The sequence below is a fragment of the Ranitomeya imitator genome, chromosome 2, assembly GCF_032444005.1.
Source record: "Ranitomeya imitator isolate aRanImi1 chromosome 2, aRanImi1.pri, whole genome shotgun sequence".
Classification (NCBI taxonomy): Eukaryota; Metazoa; Chordata; class Amphibia; order Anura; family Dendrobatidae; genus Ranitomeya; species Ranitomeya imitator.
In genome coordinates, this window is record NC_091283.1 from 807,695,874 (window position 1) to 807,722,981 (window position 27,108).

Below are 27,108 nucleotides of genomic sequence, written 5' to 3' on the forward strand. Positions count from 1 at the left end.
ATGGTGCTATATAAAGAAGAATAAATCAATGAAATATTATATTGTAGCTATTCATGTAATACATTGATAGTACAAGCCCCCATGGAGAAGTGCCCATTGCAGCAGCCTATATTGCCTTATAGAAGGGGTATTAGACATCCACCGAAGAAGCAAGAATATAACTAGGTCAGAATTTTTGTCTGTTTTTTTTTCTTATTTTAATACATTTCTTCCTGCGAGATCACAAAGCACATCACCAAATTTTTATCTGCATATACAAGTCCCTTTTTTGGTGAACCACCTCCCATTTGCACCCTGTTCTGATGGGGCGTCAAACTAACGTCAAGGCAGGGCATAGGGGGAGCGCAGCCTTGATGAAACTTAGTGTGGCACCTGTAGACATGCCTAGATTTTGGGAGGCCAGGAGGATTCCACTCTTTCTAGTTAATGGCTGGGAGTTAGCCTTACTTACACCTGTAGTTCCTGCTCTGTCACTCTGCAGGGAGGGGGGGATGTCACAATATAAAGTAACTTTTCAGAATAACATGTCCTATGTGTGTACATGAGGAATAATACTAATTTCGGCGGCTATATGACTTGTATCCGTCATTTTCACGAGTTTTCTCCTCTGCAGCCTCCACCTCTCTGTGATTTAGCTGGTGGGTTGTGACTAACTGCTATCATTTCCCCCATACACTGAACACTAAAACATGATGGATCCCTACCCTTTATCCCTTTATAACAGAGAAAAGGAGCAGCAGCATGGAGGAAATGACACAGCAATATTGAGCTGTGTAAGTGTGAACTCGGTTCTGGTGGTGAGGTAAAAGACTTGTTAGAAAGCTCAGCACAATCTTTCTACATCTCCCTTTGCTTGTTATCTCCCTCTGTTCCCCTCTCCTTTCCCCTCCACTCTCCATAGAGTAGAATAGCCTGTGCAATCTCACACCTCACTGGCTTAGCAGTTCTTCTTAGAAGACTCAAGTAGGCTGTTTATTTTCCAGAGTAGATGACAAAACCAGAAAGCAATTGGGGAGGGAAAGATATGGCTCATAAGTGGAGAAAGAAGTTTTCTTTGATATGATAGATTAAACAGCTAATTAAATCTGAATGCACTATTGATTTACGCAAATTTTGTACAAATTACAAATCCTTTTTAAATCAGAAGCATGCAGTTCACTTGTACCTAAAAACTCTTAACTTTCGCTCCTTGGTTCAGCAGAGAACAAACCACCATCCAATTCAATAAATTGTACGAAGACACTGAGTATTATAGTGGTTGTCCACTACTCAAAGAACCACTTCTCAATCGTTTCCCCTTTATAAAATGATAACACTTATACTCGCCTCCAGTTCCGGTGCCGTTCGCGTAATAGGATGCGGTCACATGATCCACGTGGCCAACCAGCGAATGTTGCACTTTCCCCGCCTTTGGACAAACTGCTTACGTAGCGCTGCTACTCTCTCTTCCTCGGGATGCAGTATGTCTGAAGGCGGGGATAGTCCAACGCCCAAAGATACGCCGCAGGGTTCATGTGACGGTACACTATTACATGACTGCCAAGAGAGACAGTGCCGGCACCGCAGTGGAGTGTAAGTGTTGTTATTTTAGAAGGGATTGAGATGGGGTTGTCCATGTAGCGTTCAACCCCTTTAAATGGATACTTCCACTCCAACAAACATTGCATAAATCAATATTACTTGCGAATATAGAGAACTTTGTTGTATACTTTAATCAGCGAAATATGCATCTTTTTCCATTTATGAGCTCCTCCAAACCCCTTCGGAATTAATCATTAAAAATCCATCCAGTTTAGACAAGACTGACTGCCAGCTCACTGAGGGATCAGGTTACGGTTGCTTAATAAAATGAATTGGAGAAGTAGAATGAGTGAGGCAGAGAGAGATTCTTCTCTGCTTTCTAGTAAGTATTTACTCACACCAAGTGCTGGATTCACAGCTACACTGCACAGTTCTGCTTTATGTCCCCTCGTGTTCCTGCCTTTAGATATGTGCTACATAAAGTCAGAAGAGCATGAATCCCTCACGTTTGTGTGTGCAGTGCATGCAATACATCATGGCAGGTAGTCTCTACCCACTAGATGAAGTCAGCAGTGGGTGCTGATTCACAGCTACACTGCACAGTTGTGCTTTATGTCCCCATGATCCTGCTTTTAAATATGTGCTACATAAAGTCAGAAGAGCATGAATCCCTCATGTCTGTGTGTGCAGTATATGTTATACATCATGGCAGTTAGTCTCTACCAACTAGATGAAGTCAGCACGGGGTGCTGGATTCACAGCTACACTGCACAGTTCTGCTTTATGTCCCTCCCACGTTCCTGCTTTTAAATAAGTGCTACATAAAGTCAGAAGAGCAGTAATCTCACATGTCTGTATGTGCAGTGTATGCGATACATCATGGCAGGTAGTCTCTACCCACTAGATGAAGCCAACAGAGGGGAAACCTAGTGAAAAATGTACAATATAAGTCAAATAAAGTCCAGAAGTAGTGTTATTATTCATATACTTACATGGTGGTTTATTCTAAGCAAAAGCTTCAGGTATCAGCTTAACAAATTGTCTAAACTATCGGCAGGTAAACACATACCGGCCACGGAGGCTCAGAAACGAGCGTCTGTTTTTCTAGTGTGTTCATGTATCGGGCACAGAAAGCGCAGACACAGTCTTGTACCGGTACTATTGGATTAGCCTCATTAATTGGAGGACAACCTTACACATCCCACACGCTGCTGACCTACATAACGCACCGAACGCGCTGAGAAAGGTCGATCCACTATATTGTGTCTCGTGCTGTGACAGCTTTAAATACAGAAAAAAAAATATGATAATTTCTAAGGAAAAGGAAGAGGAGCGAGCGACGAGCATCTTTGATGTATAATTGAGTGATCAATGCATAACGTATGAAGAGGATCTTCTACATTTCTACTCTCGATACCAGGACTCCTCTCTCAGAGGTGATTTCCTATGAAGATCTTTCCTACGTGGACACGCGTGAGTCTACCGATAACGGGTGGAGGCGAGACTGTGCGTCTTCAGACATTGCCCTAATTAATACTAATGAGCAATGTGCCACCTACGCGCCAAAAACACAAGCAGAAAAATACATTTTACAGTAATAAGGGATACTTGACACTAAAATACTAAAATGGATGTGTGTCATTTGTGGGCATATAAGGGATAACACTATTTATGGCCATAGGATGACACACTTAGGGCCACATAATTATCATGGGCTTAAAGTTCAGACTTCCCACTTTTAATTTGAGAATGTTCACATTCTAATTGGAGGCAGGGTGTAGGAGTTGCAACTCTTTAATGCTGTAGCCTCTTTTTAAAGGGGCCAAACGTGATTGGACAATTATCTCAAAAGCTTTTTAATGGGCTGCATGGGCTATTGCCTTGTTAAGCCAGGTAAGGTATAGAGCTGATTCCAGGTGTGGTATTTGCATCTGGAAGCTGTTGCTGTGAACCCACAACATGCGGTCAAAGGATCTCTCAATGGAAAAGAAACAGACCATCATTAGGTTGGAAAAAAAAAAAATTCAACAGAGAGAGACAGCAGAAATGTTCGGACATACATCCAATTGAAGTGTATTGCGGTGCACAGAAACATTGGGTCAGTGCGGCACAATATACACTGCCGATGTGCAAGTAACTTGATGCATGGCAATGACATCACGCTCCGCGGTTACACGACAAAGTCCACTGCCCTACAAGAGAATGCGCGTGACAGGGGAGAAAAGGGAAGGCAAGCACCGTATTTTTCGCACTATTAGATACACCGGACCATAAGACGCACCCCAAATTTTCAGAAGGAAACTAAGGAAAAAAAATGAATGTCAAATGGGGGTCTGTCTTACAGTCCGAATTCAGCTTACCGGGAGGGCGGGAAACAGCAGCGCTGGTGGAGCGTGGTCATAGGGGGTGTTCGGCGGTTAAGTGATATGACTCCCATTATAGGCTGGTGCAGCAGGTGCGGTGGCTTCTGGGAAATCCCATTCCAGGCTGGTGCAGCAGGTTCGGCGGTGGTGCTTTGTGGTGCGGGGGCTCTGCTGGCATTTTGCGAAAGCCCCCGCACATCCATTGCTGTGATGCGGGGGTGGCGCATGCTCAGATAGAGATCTTGCCAACGAGATCTCAATCTGCTGAAATGCGGTGGCCTCTGGGAAAATGGCGCCGGGACGAGATCTTGTTGCCGAGATCTTAATCTGAGCATGCTCCGCTCCCGGCGGCCATTTTCCCAGAGGCCACCACATCACAGCAATGGATGTGCGGTGGCTTCCGGGCTTTCACAAAATGCCGGCGGCGCTCCCGCACTACAGAGCACCACCGCCGAACCTGCCGCACCAGCTTGGGAAGGGAGTCTGATCATCGCCCTGCAGCGTCGGACCGGGACCACCGCAGAATCGCTTGACTCCTGCTGCCGCCACAGTATTTGTAAGTATATCATGACTATAAGATGCCCCAATTTCCCAAAAATTTTTGGGGAAAAAGGTGTGTCTTAATGTCTGAAAAATACGGTATTTGTTATTTTTTAAAACATCAGTGGCCATACTAGTACATGGAGGACTATGGGGATGCATTACACTATATGGACGACTATGGGGATGCATTATACTACTATATGGAGGACTATGGGGATGCATTATACTACTATATGGAGGACTATGGGGATGCATTATACTACTATATGGAGGACTATGGGGATGCATTATACTATATGGAGGACTATGGGGATGCATTATACTATATGGAGGACTATGGGGATGCATTATACTATATGGAGGACTATGGGGATGCATTATACTATATGGAGGACTATGGGGATGCATTATACTATATGGAGGACTATGGGGATGCATTATACTATATGGAGGACTATGGGGATGCATTATACTATATGGAGGACTATGGGGATGCATTATACTATATGGAGGACTATGGGGATGCATTATACTATATGGAGGACTATGGGGATGCATTATACTATATGGAGGACTATGGGGATGCATTATACTATATGGAGGACTATGGGGATGCATTATACTATATGGAGGACTATGGGGATGCATTATACTATATGGAGGACTATGGGGATGTTGTTGTGAATTCTGCTCTTGGGTTCCCTCCAGTGGTTGTAGGTGGGAATGCAGTTGTCTCTGAGTCGCAGTCCTGGCCAGGTGTATCTGCTGATTGCAGTTCTGACTGGGATATTTAGGTGTGCAGGATTCATTAGTCCTTGCCAGTTGTCAATGTTTCTTGTGAAGTGTTGGATCACTTTCTGGCTTCTCCTGCTTAGCTGCCAATTCAGTAAAGATAAGTGTCTGGTTTTGTTTCTGTGGCACACATGCAGTGTGCTTATATTCTGTGCTATTCATTTGTTTTTCTCTTGTCCAGCTTAGACTGTGTCAGTGTTTTCTCAGTCTTGTTGGATTCTCTGGAGTTGCAGATATACGCTCCACATCTTTAGTTAGATGGTGGAGTTTTTGTATTTTCTGCTGTGGATATTTTTGGAAGGATTTTTAATACTGACCGCTTAGTATCCTGTCCTTTCCTATTTAGCTAGTGTGTGCCTCATTTGCTAAATCCTGTTTCCTGCCTGCGTGTGTCTTTTCCTCTACTACTCACAGTCAATATTTGTGGGGGCTGCCTATCCTTTGGAGTTCTGCTCTGAGGCAAGGTATAAATTCCTATTTCCATCTATAGGGGTATTTAGTCCTCCGGCTGTGTCGAGGTGTCTAGGTTTTGTTAGGCACACCCCACGGCTACTTCTAGTTGCGGTGTTAAGATCAGGGTTTGCGGTCAGTATAGTTACCACCTACTCCAGAGAAAGTTATTCATGCTGCTCCAAGGTCACCTGATCATAACAGGATGCATTATACTATATGGAGGACTATGGGGATGCATTATACTATATGGAGGTCTATGGAGGTGCATTATACTATATGGAGGACTATGGGGATGCATTATACTATATGGAGGTCTATGGGGGTGCATTATACTATATGGAGGACTAGGGGGATGCATTATACTATATGGAGGACTATGGGGATGCATTATACTATATGGAGGACTATGGGGATGCATTATACTATATGGAGGACTATGGGGATGCATTATACTATATGGAGGACTATGGGGATGCATTATACTATATGGAGGACTATGGGGATGCATTATACTATATGGAGGACTATGGGGATGCATTATACTATATGGAGGACTATGGGGATGCATTATACTATATGGAGGACTATGGGGATGTTGTTGTGAATTCTGCTCTTGGGTTCCCTCCAGTGGTTGTAGGTGGGAATGCAGTTGTCTCTGAGTCGCAGTCCTGGCCAGGTGTATCTGCTGATTGCAGTTCTGACTGGGATATTTAGGTGTGCAGGATTCATTAGTCCTTGCCAGTTGTCAATGTTTCTTGTGAAGTGTTGGATCACTTTCTGGCTTCTCCTGCTTAGCTGCCAATTCAGTAAAGATAAGTGTCTGGTTTTGTTTCTGTGGCACACATGCAGTGTGCTTATATTCTGTGCTATTCATTTGTTTTTCTCTTGTCCAGCTTAGACTGTGTCAGTGTTTTCTCAGTCTTGTTGGATTCTCTGGAGTTGCAGATATACGCTCCACATCTTTAGTTAGATGGTGGAGTTTTTGTATTTTCTGCTGTGGATATTTTTGGAAGGATTTTTAATACTGACCGCTTAGTATCCTGTCCTTTCCTATTTAGCTAGTGTGTGCCTCATTTGCTAAATCCTGTTTCCTGCCTGCGTGTGTCTTTTCCTCTACTACTCACAGTCAATATTTGTGGGGGCTGCCTATCCTTTGGAGTTCTGCTCTGAGGCAAGGTATAAATTCCTATTTCCATCTATAGGGGTATTTAGTCCTCCGGCTGTGTCGAGGTGTCTAGGTTTTGTTAGGCACACCCCACGGCTACTTCTAGTTGCGGTGTTAAGATCAGGGTTTGCGGTCAGTATAGTTACCACCTACTCCAGAGAAAGTTATTCATGCTGCTCCAAGGTCACCTGATCATAACAGGATGCATTATACTATATGGAGGACTATGGGGATGCATTATACTATATGGAGGTCTATGGAGGTGCATTATACTATATGGAGGACTATGGGGATGCATTATACTATATGGAGGTCTATGGGGGTGCATTATACTATATGGAGGACTAGGGGGATGCATTATACTATATGGAGGACTATGGGGATGCATTATACTATATGGAGGACTATGGGGATGCATTATACTATATGGAGGACTATGGGGATGCATTATACTATATGGAGGACTATGGGGATGCATTATACTATATGGAGGACTATGGGGGGGTGCATTATACTATATGGAGGACCATGGGGGGGGCATTAAACTTCTGCTATGGGGAATGATTTGTATATACGCCTCTAGTGAGTATAATGGTTTATTTTCTTCTATACATTAAAGAATAGCGATACAGACTGGTGTGCATGCAGCGTGTAAGCGCACGTTCACACTGGCCACTGAACAGAAAAAAAAACATAATGATGAAATACTCTGCAGTAAATAAATAACATAGAGCATGAAAATAATCTAGGGCACTTAGTTACCATTATTTTTTATCACTGTTGTTCAGAAACAAATCTGGAGACTATACTGATCCCTACAACAGATGGAGAAGTTTTACAAAACTGAACAAACTGTAAAATTTTACTCAATCTGTCTTAAATTAAAGGAAAACCACAGAATCATCAAAACAAGAGTAGTTCCTGCGATTTTAGTGATCAGACAGTATTAAAGGGAAACTACAAAAATAATAATAAAAAGACACCACACCATGCAAACAAAATGATAAAATGAAGAGACAGGAAGGAAATGAGAAAGTAAAATAATTATTTGAAACAAAACAAGATCAAGTATTGATGAGTTTATATCTTTTTTGGTCATGCGATATTAATACACATATTCACGATTTTATATCCTTTTGCCATATTTTTTTTATTGACTAGAGACCCCTCCATACTTTTTCTTCGTGCCATATAGCAGTCCCTTGACCCCAAGGTGGCATTTCTCCCCTTCTTCCCCCTTTTATCCATATCAAATAAATTATCATTCTTAACTTTTGTAGCAACACGATTCCCTTGTTGTATACGGTCTATGTGACTGCTGGAAATCACATCACTAAAATACAGTTATCAGCAATTAGCTCAAGGAAGTTGGCTGCCCAGATAATTATGAATACAAACAAACAAAAAAAACCAAAAACAAAAAATCGGAACATATTTTTTCAGCACTCCAAAGTCACTCGGTTAGCGCTCGAGCATGCTCAGATAACACCTTACCCGACGACATTTGCTCATCACTAGTACCCAAGGCATAAATCAGCTCTTTGCCAGCACATGATTTTGAAGGGCTTTTAAAGCAAATCTGTCAATAGGTTTCATAATATAAACTGCAAACATCTATTAAATAGATCTTAGACCTGACAGTGCTGGTGTGCTTACTTTGATATTCCATATATCTGAAAGGCTGCATAAGTTTAAAAAAAAAATCCCTAATATTAAAATAATGAAAATATGAATCCAGCTGTAGCTCTTTTATGCTCATTGTTACTTTAGAGTTATATAAGCATACCACGGATTTTCAAAGTAAGTACACCTGCCCCATAACGCCTAAGGAATCGATTTAATGTTGTTGTATGAAGTCTGTATTGTGAAATCTGCTGACAGATTGGACTAATGTACTGAGGCTTGTATCATGCAGTCTAAATGGTAAAAAAAAAAAAAAATTGCAGTCGATGCAGACTTTGCTATAGATTTCACACTATGAATTGCAAAGGGCAAAATCCGCAATGAAAAAATTGACACTACAAAACCCAACAGATATAAATTAATTTACGGGCGGAAAATTTTCCACTATGTGCAGATGAGATTTTTAGGCTGAACTCCCCAAATTCAGCCAAAAAGATATCAGCAACTGAAAATTGGTTCAGTTCATCAGCAGCGGATTTTTTTCCCCCCTCATATGAATGGGGCAGTTGCTGAACTTTCTGCAACAACATCCGCAGCAATGTGTGAACATGTCCTAACGCAGCAGATCTTCTGCCCAAAAATCCAAACAGCATCTGTATCACCACCACAACATCTGTGCCCAACATGTTCGAACTAAAATACGGCACTAGGAGTCTACGATTATCATAAGAGGCAGTGCTGCCGAGCCTATCATTACTATGTAACACATGATGGTACAATACAGCAGCGCGGAAAATGGAGCAAAAACATATGAATAAGAAACGATTCCAGACAATTTCCACAAAGTTCCATGTGACGTGATGAGTCCAGAAAGGAAACAGTTTACTCTACGTGATCTCACAGTTTCCAGGTTCTCGCATAGGACTAGGACACCACACTCTGCTTCTGGGACACTTTTCTTTTGTTTTTGTCAATCAGTAGAAAGGTTTGCTATGTCCACTGATATCTGCGTCAATCAATCTACTGGACAGCCGTCTCAGCCCAGCAACCATTGTGATCAGCTTCTCCGGATGGTTTGCAGAGCTGTCCACAAATAAATTAAAGGGAAAGGGTCATCAGAAAATGCATCAAATTTTGAAACGTTGACTTTTTCAGATCACGATCTGCAATCTTGCAGTTTTCACACTCACACTTTAGGAAGAGTTTTCAGCAGACTCCTTATCAACAGAGGCAGGACTACAATGACGTGTAACACCACTTCTACACAGACTAGTGTTAGCTGACCCCACCAACAGTGACAGGTTTGGCCAACCGTCCAATGGTTGGGAGAGATGTCGATGCCAATGGCATTGTTCACCCTGTGATAAGTCGTCTGCCAACATGTCAGGCAACACCTTTCTCCTGTGTATGGGAGAGTCGGCCAACTGACCAGACGAAGAATCGTTCAGCCGACGGCCGTCTAATATGTACGGCCAGCCTAAGCTCTGGGGTGCAGCCTGATTTAGGTACTTTTCGGCATTTTGTTGTTTTTTTTTTGTTTTTTTTTTTAAAAAACCCTCTTTTAGAATTATCTTTTTAATATATCGAAGGAGTTTCACTACCCAAAAACTCTTTCATGAGGATGTAAGGGATGAAAATGTCTGTTTTTTTTTTATTTTCCCCAAACACAGCTCCACTTATGTCCACAGGTTACACCTGATATTACAGCCCAGTGCCATTCTTGTGAAGGGTTCTGTTGATACCTGGCACCAATCAGAGATGTTATCACCTCTGGGGGTATAAGGCACCCCGGCCCCATGCATTGTGCAGAGAAAGAGGGGGGGAGGACTCAGCGCCCAGAGAAAGAGGGGGGGGGGGGGGGGACTCAGCGCCCAGAGAAAGGGGGGGGGGGGGGACTCACCGCCCAGAGAAAGAGGGGCTCACAGCCGTCCAGTGGGGTTGGCAGTTGTTAGAGGTCTGGGCATCCAGGAGTAGTATGGACCCTAAAATGTGACTAAACACTGTAAATATAAAGTCATCACAAATCACTCACTTTCAATCTGTCCCAAAAGATTTATTAGGACTTCCAAATGGATTTTGGAACCAAAACTACAGCGGCATGTAAAAGTTTGTGCACCCTTGGTCAAAATTACTGTTATTGTGAACTGTTAAGCAAGTTGAAGATGAAATGATCTCTAAAAGGCTTAAAGTTAAAGATGACACATTTCCTTTGTATTTTAGGCAAAAAAAAAATTATTACCAAAAGGAAAATGGGTTAATGCAAAAGTTTGAGCACTCTGCATGGTTAGTACCTAGTAGCACCCCCTTTTGAAAGTATCACAGCTTCTAAACGCTTTTTGTAGCCAGACAAGAGTCTTCCAATTCTTGTTTAAGGGATTTTCATCCATTCTTCCTTGGAAAATTCTTCCATTTCTATGAGATTCCTGAGTCGTCTTGCATGCACTGCTATTCTGAGGTCTAGCCACAGATGTTCAATGATGTTCTGATCAGGGGACTGTGAGGGCCATTGTAAAACCTTCAGCTTGCACCTTTTGAGGTCATCTATTGTGGATATTAATTTGTGTTCAGGATCAGTATCCATTTGTAGAAGCCATCCTCTTTTCAACTTCAGCTTTTTTACAGATGGTGTTATTATTATTATTTATTGTTATAGCGCCATTTATTCCATGGCGCTTTACATGGGAGGAGGGGTATACATAATAAAAACAAGTACAATAATCTTAAACAATACAAGTCATAACTGGAACAGGAGGAATGAGGACCCTGCCCGCGAAGGCTCACAATCTACAAGGGATGGGTGAGGATACAATAGGCGAGGATAGAGCTGGTCATGCAGCGGTTTGGTCGATCGGTGGTTACTGCAGGTTGTAGGCTTGTCTGAAGAGGTAGGTCTTCAGGTTCTTTTTGAAGGTTTCGATGGTAGGCGAGAGTCTGATGTGTTGTGGTAGAGGGTTCCAGAGTAGGGGTGATACGCGGGAGAAATCTTGTATACGATTGTGGGAAGAGGAGATAAGAGGGGAGTAGAGGAGGAGATCTTGTGAGGATCGGAGGTTGCGTGTAGGTAAGTACCGGGAGACGAGGTCACAGATGTATGGAGGAGACAGGTTGTGGATGGCTTTGTACGTCATGGTTAGGGTTTTGTAGTGGGGTCTCTGGGCAATGGGGAGCCAGTGAAGGGATTGACAGAGGGGAGAGGCCGGGGAATAGCGGGGGGACAGGTGGATTAGTCGGGCAGCTGAGTTTAGAATAGATTGGAGGGGTGCGAGAGTGTTAGAGGGGAGGCCACAGAGCAGGAGGTTGCAGTAGTCAAGGCGAGAGATGATGAGGGCATGGACTAGGGTTTTTGCAGATTCATGGTTGAGGAATGAACTGATTCGGGAAATATTTTTGAGTTGAAGTCGGCAGGAAGTGGAAAGGGCTTGGATATGTGGTTTGAAGGAGAGATCAGCGTCAAGGATTACCCCGAGGCAGCGAGCTTGTGGGACTGGGGAGAGTGGGCAGTCATTTACTGTAATGGATAGGTTCGTTGGGGGGGAGGGGGAGGGGTCGTGTGAGATGGGGGAAAGATGATGAATTCTGTTTTGTCCATGTTAAGTTTCAGAAATCTAGCGGAGAAGAAGGATGAAATAGTGGACAGATAGTGTTATGTTTGCATTTGTTGAAATTTCATCGAATCCATTCTTCCCTCTACCCGTGAAATGTTTCCTGCGCCACAGGTTGCAACACAACCCCAAAGCATGATTGATCCACCCCCATGCTTAATGGTTGGCGAGATGTTATTTTCCTGAAATTCTGTGACCTTTTTTCTCCACACATACCTTTGATCATTGTGGCCAAACAGTTCTATTTTAGCCTCATCGGTCCACGGGACTTGTTTCAACGTTCTGTTGCATACTTCTGATACTGAATTCTATGGGGAGTATGCAAGAGAGGTTTTCTTCTAATGTCTCTGAGTAGTAGAACAATGTACCGCAACTCCAGAGTCTGCTATATCTTTATGAAGGTCTTTTGGAGTCAAGCTGGTACTCCGATTTGCCTCTCTAGCAGCCCTGCGAGCAGCTCTCACTGAAATTTTGCTTGGTCTTGCAGACCTTATCTTGACCTCCACTGTTCCTGATAACTGCCATTTCTTAATTACATTTCAAACTAAAGGCCCCTTCACATTAAGCGACGCTGCAGCGATACCGACAACGATCCGGATCGCTGCAGCGTCGCTGTTTGGTCGCTGGAGAGCTGTCACACAGACCGCTCTCCAGCGACCAACGATGCCGGTAACCAGGGTAAACATCGGGTAACTAAGCGCAGGGCCGCACTTAGTAACCCGATGTTTACCCTGGTTACCTTCCTAAAAAGTAAAAAAACAAACAGTACATACTTACCTACAGCTGTCTGTCCTCCAGCGCTGTGCTCTGCACTCCTCCTGTACTGTGTGTGTGAGCACAGCGGCCGGAAAGCAGAGCGGTGACGTCACCGCTCTGCTTTCCGGCTGACCGAAGCTCACAGCCAGTACAGGAGGAGTGCAGAGCACAGCGCCGGGGACAGACAGCGTTAGGTAAGTATGTACTGTTTTTTTTTTTTTACTTTTAGGAAGGTAACCAGGGTAAACATCGGGTTACTAAGCGCGGCCCTGCGCTTAGTTACCCGATGTTTACCCTGGTTACCAGTGAAGACATCGCTGGATCGGTGTCACACACGCCGATCCAGCGATGTCCACGGGAGATCCAGCGACGAAATAAAGTTCTGGACTTTGTTCAGCGACCAACGATCTCCCAGCAGGGGCCTGATCGTTGGTCGCTGTCACACATAGCGATTTCCTTAACGATATCGTTGCTACGTCACAAAAAACAACGATATCGTTAACAATATCGTTATGTGTGAAGGTACCTTAAGGAAAGGGCAACTTGAAAACATTTTGCTGTCTTCTTATATCCTTCACCTGCTTTGTGGGCCTGCACCATTTTCATTTTCAGAGAGCGAGGAAGCTGCTTAGGAGAACCCATGGCTGCTGTTTTTTGGCACAAGGTTAAAAGAGGCTGGGTTTTTAATAAATCTGGGAAATTTGCATCACCTGGCCTTTGCTAACGATGATAGTGAACAAGTCATAACCCTAACGGGCTAATTAAGGTCTATACCTTAGTCAAAGTTATCTGACCATACAAATCTCCAAGGGTGCCCAAACACTTGCATTGGTCCATGTTCCTTTTTGTAATTTAAAAAAAATGAAAAATATTACAATACTTACTTTTTTTTTGCCTAAAACACAAAGGGAATGTGTCATCTTTAGGCCTTTTAGAGATCATTTCATCTTCAACTTGCTTAACTGCTCACAATAACAATAATTTTGACCAATATTGGAGATAAATTTGGATTTTGATGCAGTCCAATAATAGATTGGAAGCAGAAGGGTGAGCAGCGCTTTTCACTTTAGTATTACGCCTGCTATAGGATGGGTCGAGTTGTCGGCTATCTGCGGTGCTTCTACCTGCCATCTACACAGCAGTGTTATGTGCATTACCGAGGTGTCAGCTTCCAGTCTTTACAGGTCAATCAGCAGTTGTACGGCGCACTCGATTTCCTTACATGATGACTAAGTAAATGGAGCAGAGAATTTCTTTTTACAGAAGGTGCAAACCAAACAATGAGACAGATTCCCGACGAGCCTTTCTTAAAGAAAACAAACAGTCATTGAGTCAAGTAGACAACAGTCCACCCGTACGTAGGCGAGCACAACATTAAGGCCGGCGTCACACGTTCAAGACACCTCACAGAATTGGGACTAAAGCCCCCGTCACACACAGCGACGCTTGAGCGATTCCGACAACGATACGACCTGTCAGGGATCGCTCAAGCGTCGCTATGTGGTCGCTGGTGAGATGTGACACAGTGCGATCTCCCCAACGACGCAGCAGCGATGCGGCGACCTGTAGCGACCTGTAGAACGATGCTATTTCATGATGATTCAATGGGACGTCCTGTCAGCGAGGTCGTTGGTAAGGTGTCAAACACAGCGATGTGTGCTACCCAGCGGGACCTCAACGATCAAAAAATTGCCCAGGCCATTCAGACACGACAAGCGATCTCACAGCAGGGGCCTGGTCGCTGCTACGTGTCACACACAGCGAGATCGCTACTGAGGTCGCTGTTGCGTCACAAAACTTGTGACTCAGCAGCGATCTCGCTGTGTGTGACGGGGGCTATACTGAGAAGGATCTCTAATTTAGGATAAAAGACAAGGTCCCCATACAAAGGAGAGAGGGGGGGGATAGAGTATGCCTTTTAAAAAAGCAAGAACTGAGATGGATTTATGAACTCAATACTTTAAAACCAAAAGGACTCAATGTGGAATTTAAAATTCATCCTAATATGTACTCGCCCCGTGGTGAAGGTGTACCTGCGAATCAGGCGTATATGGACTCCTAGTTTGATTTTTGGAGTATGAAAATGAAAAGGTTCTCGGGGATTCCATTGCATTTGTGCACATCGCTGTTTAATATGCAGGCATTTTTGAAGAGAGGCGCATAAGAAGGTATTAGCCACGTCCAAGGTGGCGCTGCGGCGCTGACAGAGGGACAGTGCGCATGCGCTAGGGGAAATATACCGCAAATAGATTGTGATTGGCTGGCAAGTTATGACAGAGTGAAATGACGTCAGGACATGCGCAGTAGAGAAGGTAGAACGCCGATAATGGCAGATACAGCATCCTCTATGTGGTGTGACCTGCATGCAGCAGGGTAAGGCTACTTTCACACTAGCGTTTTCTGCAATCCGTCACAATGCGTCGTTTTGCAGAAAAAACGCATCCTGCAAAAGTGCTTGCAGGATGCGTTTTTTCCCCATAGACTTGTATTGACGACGCATTTGCGACGGATTGCCACACGTCGCATCCGTCGAGCGACGGATGCGTCGTGATTCTGCGGACCGTCGGGAGCAAAAAACGCTACATGTAACGTTTTTTGCTCCTGACGGACCGCTTTTTCCGACCGCGCATGCGCGGCCAGAACTCCGCCCCCACCTTACAATGGGGCAGCGGATGCGCCGGAGAAATGCATCCGCTGCCTCCATTGTGCAATGCGCTAAACGCTAGCGTCGGAATCTCTCCCCGACGCATTGCGACGGGGAGATTCCGACGCTAGTGTGAAAGTAGCCTAAGAGATGCAAATAACTATAAACATGTATAGCACGTGATAAACGTTTATTAAGAAAGGAACAATAAGAATATGTGAAAAATAAGAGAAACAATTGTGAAGATATATGAATATATTAGCACCTTAGCACAGTGCACTTTATCAAATAAGGATTGCACAAAAGACGTTTATGCACATATGTTGTAAAAAAAATGTTATGTATGTATTTATGGTCAATTATGCAAATGATTGTGGATTATGCCTATAAAAAACACAATTGGTAGTAACACTCACTGCTTGAAAAAGGCTCAGTGTGAGCCGAAACGTCGCACAGAGATGTGGGTTGAATAAACTTCACACTTTTTTTCACCTTAAAAAGGATCTGGAGTGCTGCCTTCTTTTGTATACATGTTGGGTAGATGTGTGAACCATTCTATCCAGGAGGCCAGGCGCCCACCGGTGAGCATTGTGCGGTTCCAATTATATATATATATATATATATATATATATATATATATATATATATATATATATATATATATATATATATATATATATATATATATATATATATATATATATATATACACATATACGTATATATATATATATATATATATATATATATATATATATATATATATATACACACATATACACACACATACACACACATACACGGTATATATATAAATAATATATTTCCCTACGCTGAGTGTGATGCCGGCCTTAAGGTACCGTCACACATAACGATTTCTTTAACGATATCGTTGCTTTTTGTGACGTAGCAACAATATCGTTAACAAAATCGTTATGTGTGACAGCGACCAATGATCAGGCCCCTGCTGGGAGATCGTTGGTCGCTGGGGAATGATCAGGACCTTTTTTTTTGGTCGCTGATCACCCGCTGTCATCGCTGAATCGGCGTGTGTGACGCCGATCTAGCGATGTGTTCACTGGTAACCAGGGTAAATATCGGGTTACTAAGTGCAGGGCCGCACTTAGTAACCCGATATTTACCCTGGTTATAATAATAATAATATAATAATAATAATTTTTATTTATATAGCGCCAACATATTCCGCAGCGCTTTACAAATTATAGAGGGGACTTGTACAGACAATAGACATTACAGCATAACAAATCACAGTTCAAAACAGATACCAGGAGGAATGAGGGCCCTGCTCGCAAGCTTACAAACTATGAGGAAAAGGGGAGACACGAGAGGTGGATGGTTACCATTGTAAATGTTAAAAAAAAAATAAAAACACACAACATACTCACATTCCGGTGTCTGTCACGTCCCCCGCCTTCAGCTTCCCTGCACTGACTGTGAGCGCCGGCCGTAAAGCAGAGCGGTGATGTCACCGCTGTGTTCTGCTTTACGGCCGGCGCTCACAGTCAGTGCGGGAAGCTGACGCCGGGGGACGTGACAGACACCGGAATGTAAGTATGTACTGTTTTTTTTTTTACATTTACAATGGTAACCAGGGTAAATATCGGGTTACTAAGCGCGGTCCTGTGCTTAGTAACCCGATGTTTACCCTGGTTACCCGGGGACTTCGACATCGTTGGTCGCTGGAGAGCGGTCTGTGTGACAGCTCTCCAGCGACCACACAAGGACTTACCAACGATCATGGCCAGGTCGTATCGCTGGTTGTGATCGTTGGTAAATCGCTAAGTGTAACGGTACCTTTAGACTGAGGGAGCTTTCACGGTGTGATCCAGTTTTTGAACCTAGTGTAACAAGTGGATCAAAAACATACCGTAATATAAACCTTCACAGTCCGGTCTGCAAGTTGTTGTTTTTTCCCCACATTTTTGTGCTTTATCTCGAACAACCAGATTAAGTCCCAAAACGCCATTTTCTTTAAAATGACATCTGTATAGCCAGGCCTGGATTGCCTCTACAAAGTGTACAGAGCTGAGTTCACACATCCAGATGTAGAGGAAGGAGTAAAAAGTAGATCGACTGAGCTTCAGATTGCCCGTTTTATTATAATATCTGTAACTTCTGTGTGCGGAAATCTCCAGTGAATTCTTATAAGATGCAACTTCAACCTGTCTTCCTGCCTCCTGCTTGTAAGATGTGACAGGACAAAATCTATCACAAGCAGAAGGCAGCAAGAAACCGCATCACATAAGATACACCAAGTGCATTGAGACGCTTTACTGTGATATAGGGGTGTTTTAAAACCTTAATACACCAGTTAAATGCCAAAAAGTATAACTGTTGTCATTGGCTAGTAATCAGAGCAGGGCAAGTGCAATGTGATAAGACCCAGTCTTTCTGCATAGCCATCAAAATTATCAACTTTATTCCCACCAGAAAATCATTGCAAGTCATTTAATACCCCCATAGGGTAAATATTACTCTGAAATCCGGTGTCCGAAGGAGATTGCCACATTTCTCTTGCATGTAAGGAAAGGCACATAGAGGTACAGTAGGGCCTCACAGCCAAAATGGTCGTATGACGTCTCCAGAACTTTCAAAAGACACAAACATACCAGAAGGGGGCCCTTATGACATGTATTTAACAGGTTAACATCTGGATGATGTTTTTGACAGAACTGAAAAGTATATATATTGGGATGATACAGGATACAATGAAAGTGAATGGCAGCTGTCCCAGGATACATTATATGCACATGTTACATTAGTCTAAGAACAGCTGACACAATGACAAAAGGGAGAAAAATATGTAAAATAAAATTATCTGTACTGACAAAACTTTTTGATTAGGATTTAAAGGGAATTTCCACTAGAGTACATGTTGTCATGTAACTAGGTAGTCAGTCCCATAGAGACTCTTTTCCAAGTGGACAGGCGGCTCCTGCGGACTAGGAGTGGTGGGCAAACATGCAGAGTGTATAATCACTTTCCTATAGAGATGGTCAGCACCGCACTGAGGCCGCCCGAGTCATGGGAGCATGAATTAGATCCTATTCCCCGGCCACCTCTGTTCAGCCTCACTGCCCTCCTGCTGCTGCTGGCCTGAACTGTCTCAAGCAGGAGCACGCACCCTGAAACCAGAGAGTCGTGTGGCCGGGGAAAAGCCAAAAAGACTAGTTGCAAACCCTTTAAGCCACGTTCAGTATTTTACCTCAGTATTTGTAGCCAAAACCAGGAGTGGGTGATAAATGCAGAAGTGGTGCATATGTTTCTATTATACTTTTCCTCTATTTGTCCCACTCCTGGTTTTGGCTTACAAATACTGAGGTAAAATACTGACCAAATACTGCGAGTGTGAACGCGGCCTTAGTTATCCTTTTTGTTTCTGAGCAGCATTAGCAAAAATAAATAAGCATTTTGGGGTTTTTTTCACCATGAAGAAACTCTGCGTAGCTTGTGATCAGGACTGGGAACCATATTCACAATCATGGGGTGAAGATTTGACATGTGAACTAGAAGGACCACTGCTGCCAAGCTCTGCACCTCCACTGTCCGACAGGGGCCCCAGACCAATCACATGGTGACGATTTAGGCCGTCCCTTATTATAGAGGGAAACCCCCAATAAGGCGACTCCATTAGGGAACGAAGAGGATTTTTCAGGAGTCAATTACAAAAGTTACTCAGTTTTACAAAAACTGTGCCATTATTTCCATTATTGAAGATGAGATGTCCTCACTTATAAGGTTTCCCAAGAAATAAGAAAAAAATTAACCGATGGCAGAAAATGCTATAAATAAAGTATATCCTTGGGGACTTGTAGAAATAAGGTTCCAACTACGAGCATGTGACCACGATAGCCAATCAGTGGCCGCAGGGGTGTGCTGAGGGACATGCAGGCAGTACCGCTGAGGTCAGTGATCGGCTGCAGTGGTCATGTCTGCCATACCAGGTGGGATCCCCCTAAATGAAGTGGTCATTTCCAGGTCAGTGATTAATAATAATTATTATTCCCAAGGTTATACACATGGGAAGAAGGAATCAATATCACCATTACACACTGAATGGGAAACCACTGGGTAAATCTGACAGGGAGAAGGACTTGGGGATCCTAGTTAATGATAAACTTACCTGGAGCAGCCAGTGCCAGGCAGCAGCTGCCAAGGCAAACAGGATCATGGGGTGCATTAAAAGAGGTCTGGATACACATGATGAGAGCATTATACTGCCTCTGTACAAATCCCTAGTTAGACCGCACATGGAGTACTGTGTCCAGTTTTGGGCACCGGTGCTCAGGAAGGATATAATGGAACTAGAGAGAGTACAAAGGAGGGCAACAAAATTAATAAAGGGGATGGGAGAACTACAATACCCAGATAGATTAGCGAAATTAGGATTATTTAGTCTAGAAAAAAGACGACTGAGGGGTGATCTAATAACCATGTATAAGTATATAAGGGGACAATACAAATATCTCGCTGAGGATCTGTTTATACCAAGGAAGGTGACGGGCACAAGGGGGCATTCTTTGCGTCTGGAGGAGAGAAGGTTTTTCCACCAACATAGAAGAGGATTCTTTACTGTTAGGGCAGTGAGAATCTGGAATTGCTTGCCTGAGGAGGTGGTGATGGCGAACTCAGTCGAGGGGTTCAAGAGAGGCCTGGATGTCTTCCTGGAGCAGAACAATATTGTATCATACAATTATTAGGTTCTGTAGAAGGACGTAGATCTGGGTATTTATTATGATGGAATATAGGCTGAACTGGATGGACAAATGTCTTTTTTCGGCCTTACTAACTATGTTACTATGTTACTATGTTATTTTTTCTTTTATATTCCTGCCATTAGCTTCACGTTTAAGGCCGCGTTCACACGGTCAGTATTTGGTCAGTATTTTACCTCAGTATATGTAAGCCAGAACCAGGAGAGGAACAATTAGAGGAAAAGTATAATAGAAACATATGCACCACTTCTGTATTTATCACCCGCTCCTGAGACAGGAGCCCACCAGGGTGGTATCAATACTCGATGTCATAACCAGGCGCCCCCAACCACGACCAGGCTCAGGGGGCGCTGTGCAGAAGAGTGACACAGGGTACACGGTGGGATTGTCTGCAGCCCCAGAACCAGATCTGATCTCTACAGAACCTCCCCGGCACACTGCACCGCTCCTCAGCTCTGAGGGGTCATATAGTATGACAGGTACTACTACTCCCAGCATCCCATAATCATCACCCCCACTGTGGTATACAACCAGACGGAAGGGTGGAAATCGCAGATCTTCTGCCAAAGTCTACAGGATAACGGAGGCGGCTTCCAGAAATGCTGAGCAATGGCGGTGGTACTAGAAGTCTCAGCCAGATACCCCCATTACAATGACACTACTACAACTCCAATGATTAATTCAGCCTAATCTTATCGGTAGTACTACAGATCCCAGCACACCACCATTGACTGACAGCCTGTTCATGTAAACTATAGCTGTTTCTAGCCCCCGGGGTACTACAAGTCCCAGCAAATCATAATTGCCTGAACCTATAGCTATCTTTCTGTGGGGTACAACAAATCCCAGCATGACACCACTGCCTGATCATGTAACCTACAGCTCCTCCAGTCTTGGGGTACTACAAGTCCCAGCAGACCACCAGGGCCTGCTGCACGTCTCTCGCACTAGCCCTATGGCTGATCAGCAGGGTAGTACTACAGATCCCAGCATTCCAACATGGCAGCCTCGGCCTGCTGGGTGCTGTAGTGCCAGGCTGAGGAGCCACAGGTGTCCGCTGGCGGATCCCTCACCTCATCCTCCAGCAGGGTCGGCAGAGGCTGGAATTCATACAACTCTTTGCCTCCTCCATCTTCCTCCTCGTCGTCCTCCTCCCGGTAGTATTCCGGCACGTCTCCCTCCCCGGCCTCCTCCATGCCGGCCCCAGCAGCGCTGCCAGCACCGCGATTATTACACGGTCAGATCGTGCTGCCGCGGCTTTGCAAAAAAAAAAAAAAAAAAATTGTTGAAAGTGATCCTGGTACGCATGCGCCGCACCCGATCGCTTCCGCATTTCGACTAATCTCAGCGTCTCTCCCGTCACCTGGTAACGTGACGTCATGGCGGCCCCGCCTCCTGTACGATCACATTAGATCTTCGGAGCCCCCTGGAGGCCGTACACAGGATTGCACCCTTTGGCGGTTGCTGTTTTGCGCGGTTGTTTCCTGACGTTCCATCACGTGGAGCGCTGTTCTGTGGTTGCTGGGCAACGGCTCCTCCAGAGAGGATTTTTTAAGTTAGGATTTTAATATTCTTTTCAGTATTATAGCAATTACAGGTGAAGTAAAATCATCGGGAACACTGGTGAGATTCTGGATTCCTGAAGATGCACTGCCAACAACGTTTATAACTTCTTAATATATTGCAATCATTATACAGCCCTGTGTACATACAATTGCTCATTTTACCTTTCTACCCAGCTAATTCTTCTCTTTTCCATTAGGTCTGTGACATCACCTGATCAAAAAGTGACTTGGTGAATCCCTCTAAGATCTATGAAGGTCTCTTTTCCCTGCAAAAGTCCCTGGCAGGGGGAGCAGCGGAGTCAGGAGTTGGAGCAGAAAGATAAATGCAGGGACAAGAGGCTTCTTGTTTCTACATAGAGCAGAGAAAATAGAACAATTATCTGGGTAGAAGGGAAAAATGAGCAATTGTCAGTACACAGTGCTATATAATATGATAAGTGCAATATATTAAGAGGACAAAAACTTTTATGGAGGAGGAGGAAGAGTGCTTCCTTAAACATGCAAATAGCCTCTTCAGAGAGGAAGAGGACAGGAGCTCTAGCGCCCCCCTATTGGAAGTCCATATCAACCCTTTAACGAGCCCCGTAATATAACTTAGGATAAAAGTCCAAAACCAGATACTCTATTTGCCAACACGTCTTGACCTTTTTGCCCCTCATCAGTGCAAAGCAGGAGAACAGATTTGGCTGTATGAGAGGCCTCTGAGGGAACGTTTCTACCCTACTTGTGGAGAATACCAAGCTGGTGTAAGTACCGTATTTTTCGGACTATAAGACGCACCGGACCATAAGACGCACCCCAAATTTGGGGTGAAAATTGCAGAAAAAAAGATTTTTTATAAGATGGGGGTCCGTCTTATTGTCCGAATTTACAGTATCTTACCTGAGGGCTGGCGGTGGCAGAGCAGGGCCACAGGAGGCAAGGTGTCGGCAGAGGTGGGGTGATGCTGGGATGAGGAGGTGCTGGGATGAGAAGGTGCTGAGATGAGGAGGTGCTGGGATGAGGAGGTGCTGGGATGAGGAGGTGCTGGGATCAGGAGGTGCTGGGATCAGGAGGTGCTGGGATCAGGAGGTGCTGGGATCAGGAGGTGCTGGGATGAGAAGGTGCTGGGATCAGGAGGTGCTGGGATCAGGAGGTGCTGGGATCAGGAGGTGCAGTGAGAGGTATGGCGTGAGAGGGGTCTCAGGCTTACCGTGCAGGCAATGCAGCCCGGTAAGCAGCAGAGCCGGGTGAATCCTGTTGTTATCGGTGGGCGCGGCCATCTTCCTGAGGCCGCGCGTGTGCAGATGAAGCGCTCTGCTTCCCGGGGCTTCAGGAAAATGGCCGCGGGAGGCCGCGCGTGCGCAGATGGAGATCGCGGCGGCCATTTTCCTGAAGCCCCGAGAAGCAGAGCGCTCCATCTGCGCACGCGCGGCCTCAGGAAAATGGCCGCCACCACCGATAACAGGATTCACCCGGCTCTGCTGCTTACCGGGCTGCTGCATCACCTCACCGGAGAAAGGGACCCCGCTTACTGCGCCTCCTCTGCCTCCACACCTCTGCCGCCGCACCTCTGCCACTGCACCTCTGCCACCGCACCTCTGCCGCCACGGTAAGCCTGCATTGCGACTATTAGACGCACCCCCCATTTCCCCCCCTTTTTTGGGGGGGAAAAAGTGCGTCTTGTAGTCCGAAAAATACGGTAGATCGCCTGCTTTGCACTGATGAGGAGCAAACACCAAAACACATGACCGCAAAAGGAGTTTCTGATTTGGATTCCTATCCTTAAAGCAGCATTTTTTTATTGCAGCGCTGGAGTGGTGCTTCTATTCTAAGTTCCTGCCCCTGCTCTCACATTTACTTGGCACAGTCTTCATCTTCTATCACCGTCATTCCCGTTCAGGGTCGGACTGGGGTGCCTAGGGCCCACCAGCGGAATTGACTCTAGGGGCCCACCCTATGGCTACCATAAAGCAGTGTCGGTTATTGAGCTGCGAGACTCGTGCGAGTTTCTCGCAAGTGTGACCCCCGGCCTTAAACGCAATATCTGTTTAATTTGAAAAATAAAAATGGTGTGGGCTCCCGCGCAATTTTCTGCGCCACAGAGGGAAAGCCAGCAACTGGGGACTGATGTTTGTAGCCTGGGAAGTGGTTAATACCCATGGAGCTTCCCAGCCTATGAATATCAGCCCGCAGCTGTATATTTAGCCTTTACTGGCTATTAAAATAGGGGGACCCCACCAAAAAAAACACGACGTGGGGTCCCCCTATAATTTATAGCCAGAAAGGCTATGTAGACAGCTGCGGGCTGATATTCATAGCCTAGGAAGGGACCAAGGATATTGCCCCCCAGCTACAAATACCAGCTCCCAGTGGCCCCAGAAATGGCGCATCTGTAAGATGCGCCAATTCCAGCGCTTAGCCTCTCTCTTCCCACTGCCCTGTAGCGGTGGCATATGGGGTAATAAGGGGTTAATGTCACCTTTGTAAGGTGACATTAAGCCGGGTTAGTAATGGAGAGGCGTCAATAAGACACCTATCCATTACTAATCCTATAGTTGATAAAGGGGTAAATAAACACTACACAGGCAGAACAAAGTATTTTAATGAAATAAAGCACCACGCAGTTTTGACATCTTTATTACACTGGTAATCCAAGTGAAGCCATTGATCTTCTGAAAAAAAAACCCAGTATACTCCCTGTGTACGACGTAGTCCTTATTAACAAGTGTCCCACGACGAGTCCAGCTCTGCTACATGTGGATGCCTGACAATGATCCAGAGATAGCAGAGCTGTAGATGACCACCGGAGATCTCCGGCGATCACCTACACTTTAGCACCCATGCGGTCAGCTGACTGTGAGAACCAGCCTAGGGTGACTGGAGATAACCCCCGGTCACGTGCAGGGCAGTTCTCACGGTAAGCTAAGTTATCGCGAGAACTGCAGAGGACACGGACTTCCGGCGGCGGGACAGGTAAGATCTTATGTAAATTAGGAGATATGCATAGTAAGCTGCGTTTAAGCAGTTACTACGGATGTGACTAATCATTAGATGCGGTTTTACCGCATCTAAAGATTGTCTATGGGAAATTTACGGTGCGGCGATTGAGCGTCACCGCATTGTAAACAGACATGCTGCGTTCTGGAAAGACGCGCCGCATGTCTGCTTTTGCGGGTCTGCCGCCTCCATCTCTGAACACATAGTGGAGACGGGATTTCAAGAAATCCCCTCCACTATGCTGTAACATCTGGACGCTGTGTGTTTGATGCTGCGGCTCTATGCAGCGTCAAACACGCAGCGTTTCCTGACCGTGGAAACACAGCCTAAGAAGACTGCAGTGCGTGTGTGTATCTTTTAGCTGTCTCTTCCCCACTATCCCATCGAATGTAAGTCCGCAAGGACAGGGTCCTCTCCCCTCTGTACCAGTCTGTCACTGTAAACGATATCTATAGCTCTGTATGTAACCCCTTTCTCATGTACAGCACCATGGAATTAATGGTGCTATATAAATAAATAATAATAATAATAGGGGGCCTAGATTGTGATCTGTATCATGTGTAAAATAAAAAAAACATTGCCATTGTGCACTGTTGGCCAATTATGGGATCATGGGGGATGGGATCATGGGGGGATGGGATCATGGGAGGATGGGATCATGGGGGGATGGGATTGGAACATGGGGGATCGGATCATGGTGGATGGGATCATGGGGGGATGGGATCATGGGGATGGGAATGGATCATGGGGGGATCGGATCATGGGGGATGGGGGATGTGATCGAATAATGGGGGATGGGATCATGGGGGGATGGGATCATGGCAGATGGGAATGGATCATGGGGGGATCGGATCATGGGGGATGTGATCGAATAATGGGGGATGGGATCATGGGGGGATGGGATCATGGGGGATGGGAATGGATCATGGGGATGCGATCCTGGGGGATGGGATCATGGGGGATGGGATGGGATCGTGGGGGGATGGGATCATGGGGGATGGGATCACGGGGGGATGGGATCGGATCATGGGGGATGGGATCATGGGGGATGAGAATGGATCATGGGGGATGGGATCATGGGGGTTGGAATGGATCATGGGGGATGGGATCAGATCATGGGGGTGGGATCATGGGGATGGGATCATGGGGGATGGGATCATGGGAGGATGGGATCATGGGGGGATGGGATCATAGGGGAATGGGATCATGGGAGATGGGAATGGATCATGGGGGATGGGATTATGGGGGATGGGATTGTATCATGGGGATGGGAATGGATCATGGGGGATGGGATCATGAAGGATCATGGGGGGATGGGATCATGGGGGATAGGAATGGATCATGGGGGATGGGATGGGATCATGGGGGGATGGGATCATGGGGGGGATGGGATCATGGTCCGAATAACTAAAGCAATTGTTACCATCCACCTCTCGTGTCTCCCCTTTTCCCCATAGTTTGTAGCTTGCGAGCAGGGCCCTCACTCCTCCTGGTATCTGTTTTGAACTGTATTTCTGTTATGCTGTAATGTCTATTGTCTGTACAAGTCCCCTCTATAATTTGTAAAGCGCTGCGGAATATGTTGGCGCTATATAAATAAAAATTATTATTATTATTATTATTATGGGATGGGATGGAGGCTGCGCTCACCCTGAAAAAATGTATTGCAGTTTAGAAGCAGCAGAGATGTAGCCGGGCCAGCACTTTCAGGGAGGGTGTCACTGACTCAGCAGCTCACCACACAGTCTGCCGTCGCTACAGTCTACTCTACAAGGCAGGACAGAAGGAGCCCGGAGAGCAGAGAGGGCCGCAGCCTAGAAGACAGTTGTGTGTGTCAGACAGACTCATTGACAGAGTCACTCACACAACACAGAGGGCGGCAGGACAGCGGGAGCCGGGGCAGAGTGAAGTTAGTCACTGACCGACTACTGTCTACTTACCACACAGGTGAGCCAGCACAGCAGCACACAGCGGGAGCTGTGAGGGAGCAGAGCGCGGCTTCACCACTAAGTCACCAAGAGAGCGGGAAAGCAAAGGGCGGTGCGTGTCGCCGCCCACAAAAAACATCAAGGTCCTTATCCTGCGGCGACAGTGAGGGAGCCAGCGTTGCCGCGGTCAGAGCAGGTATCATGTGCATGCAACAGTAATAAAAACTTTGGACGTGCTTTTAAAGAGCCCCCGCTTTTAAAGGGCCCGCATTCTTTAAGGGCCCCCCGCGACCCCGGGGCCCACCGGGCATTTATCCGCTACCCTGCCAGGCCAGTCCGACCCTGCTCCCATTGGTTTCTAACGGGTTGTGACTAAAAATGAAAGAATATGTTCGGAAAACGATCGCCAAACATAAATTTGGCACGAATATGGTATAT

The 27,108-nt window shown here is 45.3% G+C and overlaps 1 protein-coding gene across 1 annotated transcript in view; it reads right to left on the reverse strand.

Moving 5' to 3' along the window:
* Positions 1-21,461, reverse strand: part of KNDC1 (kinase non-catalytic C-lobe domain containing 1) — a 127,943-nt gene extending 106,482 nt beyond the window's left edge. The window contains exon 1 of the mRNA XM_069753825.1: positions 21,272-21,461. Within this exon, the coding sequence (XP_069609926.1) occupies positions 21,272-21,394 (123 nt within the window). The 5' untranslated portion in view covers positions 21,395-21,461. The remainder of the gene's footprint in view (positions 1-21,271) is intronic.
* Positions 21,462-27,108: the final 5,647 nt, after the last annotated feature.